The sequence below is a fragment of the Folsomia candida genome, unplaced genomic scaffold (genome assembly GCF_002217175.1).
Source record: "Folsomia candida strain VU population unplaced genomic scaffold, ASM221717v1 Fcan01_Sc007, whole genome shotgun sequence".
Classification (NCBI taxonomy): domain Eukaryota; kingdom Metazoa; phylum Arthropoda; class Collembola; order Entomobryomorpha; family Isotomidae; genus Folsomia; species Folsomia candida.
This window is the reverse complement of record NW_019091199.1, coordinates 4,511,256-4,526,243: the sequence shown is the minus strand read 5'-3', so window position 1 is coordinate 4,526,243 and position 14,988 is coordinate 4,511,256. Positions and strand designations below refer to the sequence as shown.

The 14,988-nt window shown below is 47.4% G+C and overlaps 1 protein-coding gene across 2 annotated transcripts; it reads left to right on the top strand.

Annotated features, from left to right (window-relative positions):
- The first annotated feature begins 1,337 nt into the window (after positions 1-1,337).
- On the top strand, positions 1,338-14,724 carry LOC110851725 (phenolphthiocerol synthesis polyketide synthase type I Pks15/1). 2 transcript variants are annotated; one of them, XM_035853399.1, is made up of 35 exons: positions 1,338-1,574; positions 1,656-1,678; positions 1,948-2,066; positions 2,189-2,348; positions 2,425-2,569; positions 2,655-2,863; positions 2,929-2,988; positions 3,051-3,260; positions 3,336-3,492; positions 3,565-3,884; positions 3,940-4,233; positions 4,311-4,445; positions 4,516-5,032; positions 5,113-5,761; positions 5,836-5,947; positions 6,006-6,372; positions 6,447-6,583; positions 6,645-6,819; positions 6,918-7,198; positions 7,273-7,688; positions 7,746-8,130; positions 8,198-8,494; positions 8,866-8,975; positions 9,046-9,353; positions 9,434-9,531; positions 9,614-10,474; positions 10,554-10,647; positions 10,710-11,044; positions 11,123-11,327; positions 11,386-12,055; positions 12,130-12,275; positions 12,357-12,400; positions 12,469-13,051; positions 13,114-13,473; positions 13,539-14,724. In XM_035853399.1, exons 1-35 carry the CDS (start codon positions 1,568-1,570, stop codon positions 14,357-14,359), a joined length of 9,810 nt encoding a protein of 3,269 aa, XP_035709292.1. In that variant the 5' UTR covers positions 1,338-1,567; the 3' UTR covers positions 14,360-14,724. The 2 variants fall into 2 exon arrangements, with proteins under 2 accessions (XP_035709292.1, XP_021955306.2); XM_022099614.2 differs by having other exon boundaries at positions 6,645-6,825.
- The last annotated feature ends 264 nt before the right edge of the window (positions 14,725-14,988 follow it).

The window sequence follows — 14,988 nt, the reverse complement described above, 5'->3', positions numbered from 1 at the left end:
GTTTTACATGCTTGTAAACTACGATTTTGATTGCGGGAGGCGAGTACAAGACGAATTTGAGCAAAAACGAGTAATTGTACAGATGAGGGCACATCTTTTGTTCTTATTTCGCCAAAATGTCCTTCGAAATGGGAAATTTTCAGCGAGTTATGGCATTACAAAAAATTTTTTTTGCTTATTAAGAAAGCTGACCGTGGACGGATTTTGCTGACGATGATCTAGCACAAACTGGTGTGAATGGTGTGGCGGAGGACAATGGGGAATTTGTGAGTGCGGGTCCATACATAATTGCACCTCATCGCAATTACTGTTGCACAAGCACTTACATATTCATGTCGTCGGATATATATCTAATTAACAATTAGCGACGTGTCCATTGTAAATGAAACGGTTACCCATTCCGATTTCGTAGACGACGCGTCGTCCCCCTTAAAAATAATTGAAAACCTTTGCACAGCAAAGAATCGAATAACAGTTCTAATTTTAAATCTCGATTTAAATCTCGATTTCCCTCATTTATCGAATGAAAGGTTTGCAAATTAACGGACATGACATGCATCTCGAGATGGATAATAGATATGCATTACAGCAATCTTATTATTATGCACGTACTTATTCGGGAAATTGAGGTCGCCAATTTATTTTTAGGCAATCAAAACGCATGACATTCAATCAATTTTTTTCCCTATCGCTGGCAGGCGTGCTATTTGGGATATCCACTCGTTTTTCTGAGAAGGTTTGTCTTGGGGAAAACTATTGTTATATCATGGACCATTATCCAGCAGATTAGTACAACGTACATAAGTCTTGCGTGATAAATTTGTGATAAAGATGCACCCATTTTCCAGTCCAATTCGTCGTTTCTCAGAACTGGGAGATGGACTTGGACCTACCTCACAAAGTACAACGGCAGCAAAAAAAAACGTTCGGTTGCAGTTCGCCCATCCGTTTAAAAATATTTTCCAAGTGTTTCATAATTAGACTTTTATTGCGAATGTATGAACTCGGATAATTCGAACAAGATGGAAATACATACATATTTATGTTGTGGTAGGTCACCGGGTTTCCCCACAGAACAGATTCTGGTCATATCTTACGCATTATGGAGAACTTGATCTTATCATGGTTCAAGACATGATGCTGATGATGAGATGAGATTGGGCGCAGGAGAGGAGATCTGATGAGTAGCCAACGACTGACTGGACGCCACGAAGCCAAGCGTGTCTTCCGATCTGCTTGAACGCCACACAAATACGAAACATAAGAAGGCATCTCTTTTTGCATCGAGAAGAGGCAACAATAAGTCCCTGCTAATTCTTCTGACGTCTTTGTCTCCCACACTCTCAGTTCCTCTCTGTTCCTCTCACGCGTTGGTCACTCTTTACATCTTCATCTTCATCACCGTCTTGGCAAAATTTTCCATATCGTTGTCAACAAACTTTACGTCCCGACTAAATATTTGCTCGTGATTTAAGTACTTCCATTTAGCACATTTTCTCAAACAAACAACATCAACAAAAAGAACGTCTTGCTCAAGTCTGATTTCGGGAGAAGAACAACACTGAAAATGAAGCGTAAGTTGGAAATATTTAAAAAAAAAATGAAATTTTAAATAGCAAAGGTGCTAATTTTTTGATATTTTGGGGGCATGACAGTGGGTGAGCAGGTTTGGATAACGGTAAGTGAAAATAGTCTAATTTTAACTTAAACGTTTCGTATACTATATGCAATTATGTCAATTTATTGCATTTTAATGTCAATTATGCATTGAGTTTTGAAGGAGTAGAGTGGACAATATTTGAAAGATTTCGATAGCAAACTTCTAATCACCTCATGTGATTGACATGCACCTTAATTCTTTAAGGAGCAATGTTGACAATGAGGACGATTTATGACATAAATTTGCATCCGGAGATTTTAAACGGATATATTTTATATGTTGCAAAGGCGGCGGTGGACGACGACACGGCCGTGAAGGCCCTCGTGCTGGGACGCTCCCTGCGACGTTCCGTCACCTCGAGGAAAATTGCGGTCGTGGTGTCGAAACCAGTTTCGGACAAGCTACGGTGAGTCCTTGGTTGTGGGGCATGAGGCGAGATGAGACAGTCTCATTGTTCTTCTGCTAATAAGAAGTACGATGCAGTACGTAGTCTCAAGTTGGAATTACAGATAATGGAAACTATTTCAGGAAATTGTTGTCCACGGAATTTGACCAAGTTCTTCGACTGGATAAGCTGGCCTACATGTCGACGGAAATGAACGGACTGCCCATGACTATCCACTCAAAGCTGATGTGCTGGGGACTTCCCTTCGTGAACCAGGTCGTCTTCCTCCATCCCGACCACTTTGTAAGCTGGAAATTCTTTAGTTTGTGGTGGCTGGTGAAATCGCTTGTTTTTACTGATCTCGACTTGTGCATGACAGGTTGTACGAAATGCGGACGAGTTGTTTGAGCTGAAAGGCGATAACATTGCCTTTTCCGGGGACGGATCTGTGCTCCGCATTAAACCAGACTTGGACTTGTTTGAAGAGATTTTGGGGGCTGTGAGGGAGCGAAAGATTCACAGTGGTCAGTTTTTACCTCGTCCTACTTATTCTGTACGGATGATGCGATTCATTTACTAATTCTATCGATATTTCACATGAACGTGTAGGTGACTTGGTGAAAGCGGAGGGCGAGTTGTCCGCCTGGCTCAACAAACGAGGCCTCCTCACGATCTGCAACGACTCGAAATTCTCCGTCCGGGTCGCTTCAACCGACCTTCTCGCCCGAAACGAGGAGCAAGTGTCGATTTGTAGCTTTGTGGATTGGCATCCCCTTCACAAAAAGGGCTCCCCTGATCATTTCGGACTTGTCGAAAAAGTGAGATTTTTCAAAACAATTAACTCAGTACCCCAATTTCGCTAAATATTTAATAATTTTCACAGGCCGTTATCCGTCAATGGCGTGACATTTTTGAAAAAGACATTCAGCCCCATCTGAACCTGGTAAGAGTTACCCATTTCTCGGTATAACTTGCAATTTCTGACGAGGCATATGTTGTTCACAGGGCACTGGGGCCATTGCAGCGCACGACATTCCCGTGGACTTTTCTGGGATGGAAGAACCTGTGGCGATTGTGGGGATGAGTTGCCGCTTCCCAGGCGCAGACTCTGTCGAGGAGTATTGGGACTTGCTCATTGAGGGGCGAGATTGCATTCAGAAGGTGCCCGAACACCGGTGGCCTTCAGCCAAGGGACAGGAGTTCCGCGATGTGCAGGTACACACATCAGCACCGTCACCGCGATTTAATTGCAGGACACGCAATGATCATAAATACGCACTTTTTGATTAGGCCGGATTTCTGAAATGCCCTGTGGACAGCTTCGATGGAAAGTTTTTTGGCATTTCGCCCGCCGACTTGATGAATACGGATCCGCAGCAGCGCCTGCTCATGGAAGTGGTCTGGGAAGCGTTGGAGGACGCTGCCATCAATCCACAAAATTTGAAAGGTTAGACAGACTAGATAAATGCTTCTGAACTAGAGCTCATCCCCACCACTAATGTCCAATGTCACCCTACAGGCACGTCGACTGGAGTGTTTGTCGGCTCGTGGACCAGCGATTATCGCGACCTGATCAACGACCAACCCGGCTCCGTCTTGGACTCGGAACTGGTCGAGTTTCACCGCCTGTACATGGGAAACTCCTTGGGCGGCACTGGGGGACGACTCGCTTTCCTCCTGGGATTAACTGGACCAAATGTTGCCACCGAGTCGGGCTGCTCGTCAGGAATGGTGGCGATTTATCTTGCGACGGAAGCTCTACGAGCGGGGAGATGTCGCGTGGCGATTGCCGGTGGTGTGAACCTGCTTCTTCATCCATTCAAGAGGAAGCACATGCAGGTATAAATATTTTATATTTAGTTAGTAGTATTGCTAAACAGATTATTGTGCACAGTCGATCATTGCGCCGGACGGGAGATGCAAAACGTTTGATGAGAAGGCTGATGGCTTTGGTCGTGGGGAGGGAGTGGCGTCACTCATTCTGAAAAAGTACTCGGACGCGGTGCGCGATGGGGACCGCGTTTATGCTCTCATTCGTGGCACCGGGATTTCCCAAGAAGGAACCTCCCGCTCCTTCGGCACACCCACGAAGGAGTGCCAAGAGCTGGCCATGAAGACGGCGCTGGCGAATGGGGGTCTCGCTCCGAATGAGGTTTGCTATGTGGAAGCTCACGGGACAGGAACGATGGTGCGTGCACACATTTAATTTTACTGACCTTGACAATGTACGTACTCGTAATGTTGCACTTGAATTTAATCACGCAGGTTGGCGATCCTGTCGAAATGGCCGCCATCACTAGCGTCTACTCGAAAGGAAGAACCACTCCGCTGGTCGTGGCCTCTGGAAAAACTAATATCGGGCACACAGAAAGTTGTTCAGGCTTTGCAGGGATTATCAAGGTCCGACCTCCGTGAAACGTAATATACTACGACGCCCATTTATCACTTGTAAGCTGTTTGAATATTGCAGGTGGTTCTGGCCATGCAACACGACATCATTCCTCCACACATTCACCTTGAAAAGGTCAACCCACACATAAATTTTGACGCCATTCCTGCCGTCGTGCCCCTCAAGGCGATGGAGTGGAAGGGGTCAGTTGACAAACCTCGTCTCGTGGGCATCAGCTCCTTCGGTATCACGGGCACAGATGCGCACATTATTATCCAGGAGCCCCCAAAGTACACTCCGTCTCAACTGCACACGTCCCTTCAGCGTCCCCTCCATCTCCTCACCATCTCCGCCAAGAGCGACGCAGGGCTGGACAACGTGCTCGAAAAGTATGTCTCGTTCTTGGAGAAGAATGAGAAATCGTTGGCACTTGGTGACGTGGCTTACACGGCCAACACGGGACGCGCCCACTTTCCATACAGGGTCGCCATCGTGGCAAAAGACGTGGCGGATGCGGTGAAAAAGGTCAAGGGTTCCATTCAAGGGGCAAAGAAACACACTCCTGAGGAGCAGCCCAAACTCTGCTTCCTCTTCACGGGTAGATTTACATATTTTTCGGCATGCCCATAGATTCCAATTTCCTGAAAGTTTAGAGTTTTGCTCGTGTCCGTTAAACAGGTCAAGGTTCACAATACGAGGGAATGGCACAATCCTTGTATGAAACATGTCCCACGTTCCGAATGCATTTCGACCAATGCGCAAATATTCTGAAACTGCGATTTGGCTTGGATTTGAAGCCCATAATTTGGCCGACATCTCCTCAGGCTGAGTCCGCTTTGAAACGATCGCTGTACAGCCAGACGGCCATCTTCTGCGTGGAGTTTGCCCTCTCGCAACTCTGGCTGAGCTGGGGGCTGAAACCGGACATGGTTCTGGGTCACAGCTTGGGAGAATTCGGTGCTGCCGTGTGCGCAGGACTGGTCAGTTTGGAGGACGCCTTGACCTTGGTGGCTGAAAGGAGCCGTCTCATTGAAGCCCAGGCCAAGGGGTCGATGTTGGTCGTGAAGAGAGACCGTTCGAAGGTGGAGCAGTGTCAGAAGGAGTTTTTCACGTCCTCCCCAAATGGCTGGTTGGACCTGGCAGCTGTCAACTCGTCGGAACAAACAGTGGTTGCTGGACCGCCAGAAGTGGTTAAAAAATTTTCCGAATTTTTAGAGAAGAAAAACATAAAGAGCACGGTTTTAGAAGCGACGAATGCTTTCCATTCGAGAGATATGGACCCAATGTTGGAGGAGTATCGGGCAATTGCCTCCAAAATCAAGTTCAAGTAAGCTTTTAACTCCACAAGCAAATATACAAGGGCAAAAATTTTCATAACTTCCGATATTTCACTTATTTCAGTGATGTCAAATCTTCTGGGGTCCAATACATTTCTGGCCTCACTGGACAACCACTTTCCTCCATGGATGCCGACTACTGGGTTCGCCACACTCGTGAAGCAGTGCAGTTCAAGGTAAATCAGATTGCTCATAATTTCAACACGGGCTTGCACTTATCATAAACTATTCTAGGATGCTGCGTCCTCTGCATTTGCTGGAGGCGCCCGCGTGTTTGTGGAGCTGGGTCCCCAACCTGTCCTCTCGGCCTTAACGATGGGGAACATCTCCCATCTCGGAGAGGAGTTGGTCTTCCTGCCCTCCCTCCGGAGAAAGGAGGCCGAGTGGACCACGCTCCTCGCCACCGTCGCCAAACTCTACGTGGCCGGCTTCAACTTCAACTGGGCCAACTTTGACCAGTATTATGGACGAAGCAAGATTTCCCTTCCCTTCTATCCCTTCCACCGCAAGTACTTCTGGTACAACCAGGGAAAAGAGCAGGGTTCCGGCGGTAGCGGCGCCTTGACCTTCAGCTCGGACAACTTACTTCACCCCTTGATTGGTACATTTAATTCAGAGCACGACAAAATATTTTTTGCTACAAGTGTCACTTTGTAAATATTTTTATATTCCCAGGCCACGCATTCCCGAACGCGACGCCGGTCAAGATTTACCAAGGGAATGTCAACCCCGACAAGTTTGTCTATTTGAAGGATCACTGTATCGGGGAAAAAGTGATTTTTCCTGGAGCCGGATACTTGGAAATGTGTCTCGTTAGTTTCTATTTTATGTCATATTTGGTGGAAACCTTGGATTAACGGGGATAATTTCTAGGCTGCCGGGAATGCCTCCACGTCCATCCAGCTGGAGGGTGAACGGGTCCAAATGTGCGCTAATCCCGTGTCAATTAGCAACCTGACGATCCATGCTCCGCTCTGTGTCGATTCGACCGTCCACATGCAAACCACTGTGCAACCTCCTGGGCTACTCGCGGATGCCAAGGTGCAAGGTAATGGTAAGTTTTGATCATTAAAATCACGGAAAGCTGACACAAATGTTTTTTACGCTGCTCAATCTTGTTGCATTCTATTTTTGGTTTTCATGAAGGCATTGGATTAGCACAGGCGACGGCGGACAGTGCGGGAGACAGTGAGTTGGCAGTTTTCACGATTCGGGGAGGCAAGTGGGTGAAACAGGCGACGGCTTCCTTCTGCCCGTTGCCCATGACGTACGTTCCGGAGGAAGATCTCGTCTCGAAGGATCCGCTCTCCGCCATTTTGGAGCGGCTTTCTCCCGCAGAAGTCGACATTAAGCAGTTTTATGATAAATTGGCCGAAGTGGGCCTTCAGTTTGGACCCATTTTTAGAAGCATTGATCAGATTTGGAAGGTATCAAGGAAACTGATGTAGAGTTGCACTATAATCCGTCATATCACAAAAACTCTACTGCTTTTATGTTTTAGGGCGGTGAAAATGAGTTGGTTTGCGAGGTGAGGATTCCAGACGGGTCAGAGGAATATTTGATCCACCCCGTCGTGCTGGATGCCCTCATTCAGAGCATCATGGTCGGATTGGGACGTAAACTCGAGTCCCTCTTTGTCCCAATTTCTGTCGGAAAAGTCGTCGTTTTCGGACAAATGGCGGAAGCAGCGACGAAATTGTACGCCCACTGTCACTGGAATAGCTCCGAATCTGCGGGGGATGCGAGAACTTCCGTTTTGTATGACGACACGGGGAAACTGCTGGCCTTGATGACTGGGGTGCAAATGATTGAAACCTCGGTCGTGCAAATCCTCAAAGCACTGGACAACCAGAAGCTCTCTCTTCCCGGAATGTATGAGGAGGCTTGGAGAGGCAAGACGGGAATTTGGAAGAACAGGTACAAATTCCCACTATTATTCACTAGGAACACTTAATTTAACGACTGTAATTTCAGGACGAACATGCAGGCAATTGCGCGCGACTACTTGTTCTCGAAAGAGTTTAACGACAAGATAAATTACTTCAATACAATCTCCGACGCCAAGAAGAACAGCAAACGGTATCGCGAAGAGCTCGTTTTCATGTATGGACTCCGCGCCCTGTTCGAAGTTGGCTGGGTGGCCCCCTCGAAAGGAGGAGAAGTCGACATGACCGAATTTTTTGGCAAGTTGGGCGTCCTCAAGTCCCATGACAAACTTCTTTGCCGTATCCTCTCCATCTTCACGGAGGAAGGTTTGCTCACCCGGATGTCGAAAACGGTATGGAAAGTTGCAGTTGAATTTCCCAACGAGGCACAAGTTCACCAAAAGCTGAGAGAGTTGCACAACGAACTTTCAAAGGTTGGTGAAAATAAAACTTTTCTGATTGTGTTCCAATTCTGATCATTTGTTGTGTGGGATGTGGTAGGAGGGCAAAGAGGGTGCCCCCTTGGAGCCTGATGCAACACCCGCCCTTCCGGACGACGTTCGTGTCATGTCCGCTTGTGGGGAGCAGCTGAGCAAAATCTTGCTTGGAAAGGCGTCCGCTCTGTCCATCCTCTTCCCCGAAGATCGAGACTCTGACGTGTCGGCCGACATCTTTTACAACAACACGCCGCTGCTCTGGGCTGGAGGCCGGACACTCATGAAAATGATTCTCAGTGAGACCTTCTCCGTTTGGGGTGGCCTTCCCGAGGAGGAGAGGGGGATTCTGCGCATTCTCGAGGTCAGATTGATTGTTAGCTTGAGTTAGGACTTATGTAACCCTTGTGTCTGCCAGAGACACGATAGTGCAAAAACAGATTTTGAATACATGTATATTAGATGTTGACAAATTTAAGAGTTAAATTCGAAGATGAGCTCGAAGATGACCAGTATTGACCGATGGGGTCAACACCAAAAATTTCCAAATAGTATTAGAAAGCTGAAATTTGGCACGTAGATTGTTAGTGGTTTTTATTGCAAGGTTTTGAGGTGAAATTGGAAAAATGTTTAAAATTTTACCCATAAGTGCCCACCGTTTTACACAAATTGAAATTTTCACCTCTTATTTTGCCACGTGGGATGATACGCTGAACTCCATTGTTACGTTTTTAGGTTGGTGGAGGCACTGGAAGCAGTACGCGAATTTTCCTAGAAGTACTTGAAGAATACGGGATAAAATACCAGTACACGTTTTCCGACATTTCACCAGCTTTCTTTATCAAGTAAGATTTTCTGTGCCCCATTTACACGGGAAAAATAGCCACAATGTTTTACGAACTTTCTCCCCCTCAGAGCACGACAACAGTTTGACTCGTTTGGAAAGAAGCTGTCCTACAAAGTGTTGAACATTGAGGAGGATCCGAAACCACAAGGATTTGCACCAGCCACCTACGACATCGTCTTTGGCTCCAACGTGATTCATGCGACGAAAGATGTGCAAGAGACGCTGATCAATATTCGTCACCTTCTCAGAGACTCTGGCCTCTTCATGATGATTGAGACCTTCCAACCCAATCGGGACATTGACTTGGTCTTCGGTGTGTTGGAGGGATTTTGGCGACATTCCGATCACGACCTACGTCCCGAACATCCCTTCATTGGTAACCTTCATTTGATATGACTTTTTTCCTCCATGACAAATTGACCTAATTAATAAGTGACCCCATTATGTATTCGATAGGTGGTGACGAGTGGTGCGATGTGATTGCGCGGGCAGGTCACTCCAAAGTGCAAAAGTTTTACTCGTACGACTTCATGAACGGCGGCGTGATGGGAAAGGTTGGTTTAATAATTAAACCAACCTTTAATAATTATATTATAATGTCAATAATTGTGTATAAATGGTTTATTTTTAAAATAGGCGTCCGACCTGCTGCCCTTGTACAAAGTTCCGCAGCACACCGTGGAAAAGGAGAAGGTTTGGCTCGTGTTCGGAAACCAGACGAGTTTCAACACCCACTTGTCCACCCACTTTGGAAAAGCTGCCCGGAAAATCATGTTCGTGTCGAGAGGAGCCCAGTACAGCATTCGGGATCAAAACGGGAGCTGTCGGATTGACCTGAGACCAGGCGCGAAGGAAGACATGGTCGCTCTCTTCTCGTACTTGAAGGGCAACCAAGTCCCCGTGGAGGGAATTTTGTACATGTGGGGGATTGATCAGGCGGATGAGGACCCGAGCCAAGTGGCGCACCCCTTCCTCTTCCTCGCCCAATCCCTGCTCGACGACTACAAAGGGCTTCCCCGTCTCATCGTCGTGACGGAGGGTCAGATTCCCGTGAGTGATCAGACTGCGGTTGGTGTGGCACAGGGCGTCCTCTGGGGAATGGCGCGCTCCTTCCGGTCTGAGCACTCAAACATGTTCGTCCGCTGTGTGGACCTGGATCCGGACGAGCCTGACTTGGACCTCAAGTACAAAGAGTTGTGGGCGGAACTCTGGTTTGACGATTACGATTACCAAGTCGCATATCGTGCCAGAAGTCGACACGTTTGCAGATTCGTGGTGAACAAGGACATTCTGCAGCCACTCACGCTGCCAAACTCGGAGCGATTCTCGTTGGTCCTCCCGAAAACGAGGAACATTAATGACCTGAGTTTTTGTGCGAATGGAAAGCCGAGTCTGAAGGAGGGACAGGTTGAGATTCAAGTTAAATGCATCGGCCTAAATTTCAGAGACGTGTTTGTCGTCTTGAAACCGGACAAAGCGTTTGAAAAGTACAACACGGTAGGCATACTTCTTATGTCTTGAGACGGGTCCAGGTTAACCGAACACTTAACACCACATTTTCATATTCCATTTACAGGTCGGATTAGAATTCTCCGGAGTTGTTTGTGCCCTTGGACCTAACGTCACTCAAGTAAAGGTTGGAGATGATGTGATTGGGTGCAACTTTAAAGGTGAGCACATATTTGCAATTTGCGCATATTTATTCATGGATTGAGGTATTTTTTCTGCTCAGGCGATGCCCTCCCATCTCACGCCATTTGCGACTCTGAAGCCTTGATCCCAATGCCGGAGGGGATGACATATCACGAAGCGTGCACGTTGCCTGCCGCTTTTGGCACTGCGTATTATTGTCTCGTGGAAATAGCGAATTTGCAAAAGGGTGAAACTGTGCTGATTCATGCCGGATCAGGAGGCGTTGGTCTCTACGCGATTCAAATTGCGCTGGCATTGGGGGCAGAGGTGATCACGACGGCGGGGAGTCGAAGGAAACGGGCGTATCTCAGATCGCTCGGGGTGAAGCATGTGTTTCACTCGAGAAATACGGATTACGGGCATCAAATAATGGAGGTATTTACACGTGGGGGATTATTTTATAATTACGCCGATTGAAAGTCTCTTGAGTAAATATGTTATCATTATGCTCAGGTGACTCAAGGGAAGGGGGTCCACATTGTCCTCAACTGTCTCACTTCACCGGGTTTTAAGGAGGCCTCGCTAGACGCCTGTGTTGAAGGGGCTCGTTTCGTGGAAATCAGTAAAATGGCGATTTGGTCTGAAGAAGATGTAGAGCAGCTCCGACCGGATGTGAAATATTGGGTTGTCGACCTCACCACTGTGGCCTACACAACATGTAAGTTGCTTGTACTTTTTTGTCCACTTTGAACGTCATAATTTGTTTTATGTACTAGGGCGAGTACTTTGGGCCAACCTTCGAGAATTTTATGCACGAGGATTCCTCAAACCAATTCCATACGTGAGGTTTGACGCTCAAAATATTCGCGAAGCCCTGACATACATGCAGAAGGCGAAGCACATTGGCAAAGTGCTGATCACGATGCCGGAATCCAATCCTGCGGGTCAAAGCGACCCGAAAACTCACATGTTCAACAACAAGTCGACCTACCTCATCACCGGAGGACTGGGTGGGATTGGTCTCGAAGTGGCCAAGTGGATGAGCGAGTCTGGCGCTACTCACATCGTTCTCGCCAGTCGACGCGAGCCCAATGAACGCGCCGCAAAAATGATTGCCGACATGACCGCGAAGGGAAAGCACATTGTCGTGAAGTCCCTCGACGTGGGAGACTACGGGCAGTGTAGAGATTTGCTGAGCGGGATTCAGCGAGGGGACGACGACCTTCCTCCCCTCAGAGGAATCATGCACGCGGCCGGCTCGCTGGCGGATGCAACCTTCACGAACCAAACGGTGGAGACGTATCACACGGCATTTCAAGGAAAAGTGCAAGGTGCTTGGAACCTGCACCGCCTCACGGTCGAGTTGGACTGCCGATTGGAGCATTTCGTTCTGTACTCCTCAATCGTTTCTATATTCGGACCTATTGGGCTCTCAAACTATGCTGGGTAAATTTTTTAAACGAGTTTTTAGAATTTCAAAAACTATATTCAATTAGAAGACTAATTATTGTTTATTCCAGAGCCAACACATTCCTTGATGCGCTGGCCCATTACAGAAATGCGGTGGGTCTCACTGCTCAAACCATCAATTGGGGGCAGTGGGCTGAAGTGGGTGCGGCGGCCAACATTCACATCACCGCGATTCGTGCCTTCACCCCGTCCCAAGGTGAAAACTTAATTCGGTTTATAGTTTGTGCATAGGTTTGTTATTATTTAGTTAATGGAAAAAAATATTGCCAAATTCCAGGTCTGGCCGGGTTGGAGGCTACGATGAAGTCTCACAAACCACAGGTAACACACAAACTTATAAGCATTACAATTTCAGAATTGAGATAAACTAATGCTAATTTTGTGAATAGTCGTGCATTTTGGAGGTTGACTTTGCGGCTCTGAAGAAATGGACGGGACACGCGGTGGCTTATTTGGACGAGATGAAGATTTCGAAAGACTCGCAATCAACGGCCTTCAACATCAAGATTGAGCGATTCTGGGACGAGTTCAACTCTGCCGCGGGGGATGACGACAAGCAGACGGAAGTCGTGAAAGCCTACATTGAGCTCATTCTTCGACAGATTCTCAAGTTCGACGATGACGAGCCGATCGACGAGAACCAAAACTTCAGCGATATGGGGATGGACTCATTGATGATGTTAGAGATGAAAAACATGATGCAAACCATGTTGGGCAAGGGGGTGACGATGAACGTATCAGCGATGCAAGAGTTGACCACGGTGTCCAAACTGGTCGCCCATCTCAAAGAGATGATTGCCACGATGGGTGATGAGGAGCAGGATCAGGGACCCGTGGACTTTGACACCTTCTCGGAAGAACTCATCGCCCTGATTAACAAAGACATGGTGTTGCCCGTGGACTCGTTTAGTCCGAGGGCAGACCTCTTGCCACCAGTTCCGAGGTCACAGATCAAAAGCATCCTGCTCACTGGTGAGATTTTAGTCTTGGTCGTTGTTGACGTTGGGCAATTCATATATTTTCATGATTTCCAGGTGTGACGGGTAAATTCGGGCCGTACATGCTGCGCAGCATCCTTCATAAAACGAGTGTCACCCGTGTGGTTTGTCTCATTCGACAAAAGGCGCGAAAAGCTGCAACTGCGAGACTTCAGAGCACTTTGGAGTCACTCGACCTCCTGAAGGACGTGGACATGTCGCGTGTCGAAGTTTTGGTTGGGGACATTAGCGAGAAACAGTTCGGCCTGACACAAGCCGACTGGGAAAATCTGGCCGACAAGGTGGACGCAATTGTGCATTGTGCAGTCAAAGGAAATTTAATGGACCCCTACACACGCTTCAAAGATGGGTCTCTGGCCTCAAAAGGAATCGACATCCGAACGGTGAACGTTACTGGTGAGTCCTTTTTGGCGGTTTAATTCGATGGCGACGATAGTAACGAGGCTGTCGTGACATTGCAGGCACTCAGAACGTGATGGAGTTGTCCTTGGTGGGCAAGCAGATCAAGTCCTTCTTCTTCGCCTCCACACTCCTCGCCAACCAGAAAACGAACCCGGCTGACAAAACAATGTGGGAAGACTGGTATCCTGAGCAGGACGTCTTTTCCCTGAAAAACACAGGCTACCCGATCAGCAAGTTCATCTGCGAAGTTCTCCTCAAACAACTCGCAGATCGAGGGGGCGTTCCTGTCGGCATCTACCGTTTCCCCGCCCTCTTCGGCGATTCCAAAACTGGCCACTTTTCCCTCAAGAATAACCACGCCGCAACTCGGCTGTTGGGCTTCTGCAAACTTGGCGCCATCCCAGCAATTCCTGTTCCTATTCAAGTCCTCCCCTCCGATCTGGCGGCGGATCTCTCTGTGGAATTATTCTGGAATGACGATGCTCCTCTCGGCGTTTACAACTTGACAAATCCGCACCTCTCCTACTTCCACGACTTGCCCAAGGTGAGCAGCGAGGTGGGCTTCCCCATCGAAATTGTGGAATGGGACGTCTTCTCCAAGAAGTTGAGCGAGAACGAGGAGTACAAGGCGCTGTTTCCCTACTCGGAGGTGGACATGGAGGAAGGACGCTACACGGACTTCACCACCAGCCCGGCCGCTCTCCAAGCCTGGATTCAGAATCCGGACGGCTACTTCCCCTCGAAACGACTCCTCGCAGTCTTCCCAGATTTAAATGCACGTGTCGAGTCCCCCTTGGCCACCCTCAAACGAGATCTGTCCTTCGCTGTGGACTCTGGAATTTGCGCAAAATTCGGAATGAGTCGACAAGACGGAAAATAGTGATGTACATACGCCGTCTAACTCGTCCAACATGCAACGCAATGGGAATACAAACACAGTACCTTTACAATTATACTAGTATATATAACGACCAATTTATAACTATGCATGTACATATGCACGGAGTACAACTTTAGTTAATAATTGACCATGTGTGAATATGCAATAGTGTATTTTATATCTTTTAAATCTTTCTTTCTAACATATTCAGTGGAGGATGGAGACATTGAGGAACAATAATCCGCCCGACCAACTTTTCTTTCTTTACTATTCTTTCGTATTTTTAGTGTAAATACAGCATTACAGGATTTGTACAGGATTTTGCATAGTTTCTTAAAATAAAATGTACAATGTTATCGACCTGATGAAAGCCGGTGTCACATATTATTTCACTATTTACGAGGTTGCTGAATTCTTGAGCGGGCGCACAATTAATTGACAGGCATCATTCTTGTCGGCATCCATATATCATCAGTTTGTTGAGTAGTCAAGAAAGTGAAGGAGGGGACATGGACATGAGAAAGGAAGTTGTTCATCTGAATAAATGATAATGACAAAAGTCGTCGTGGTTCGTTTGGTTGGAGCTATTCTGGGACCCAATAAATTGTCCATGCAATTTTATGCTGCTG

Bases quoted from the DNA above. Each gene is read 5' to 3' on its own strand.
- LOC110851725 (XM_022099614.2), top strand. The intron at 6,826-6,917 runs GTAAGTTTTGAT...GTTTTCATGAAG, and splicing joins TGCCAAGGTGCAAGGTAATG to GCATTGGATTAGCACAGGCG. The intron at 12,056-12,129 runs GTAAATTTTTTA...TGTTTATTCCAG, and splicing joins GGGCTCTCAAACTATGCTGG to AGCCAACACATTCCTTGATG.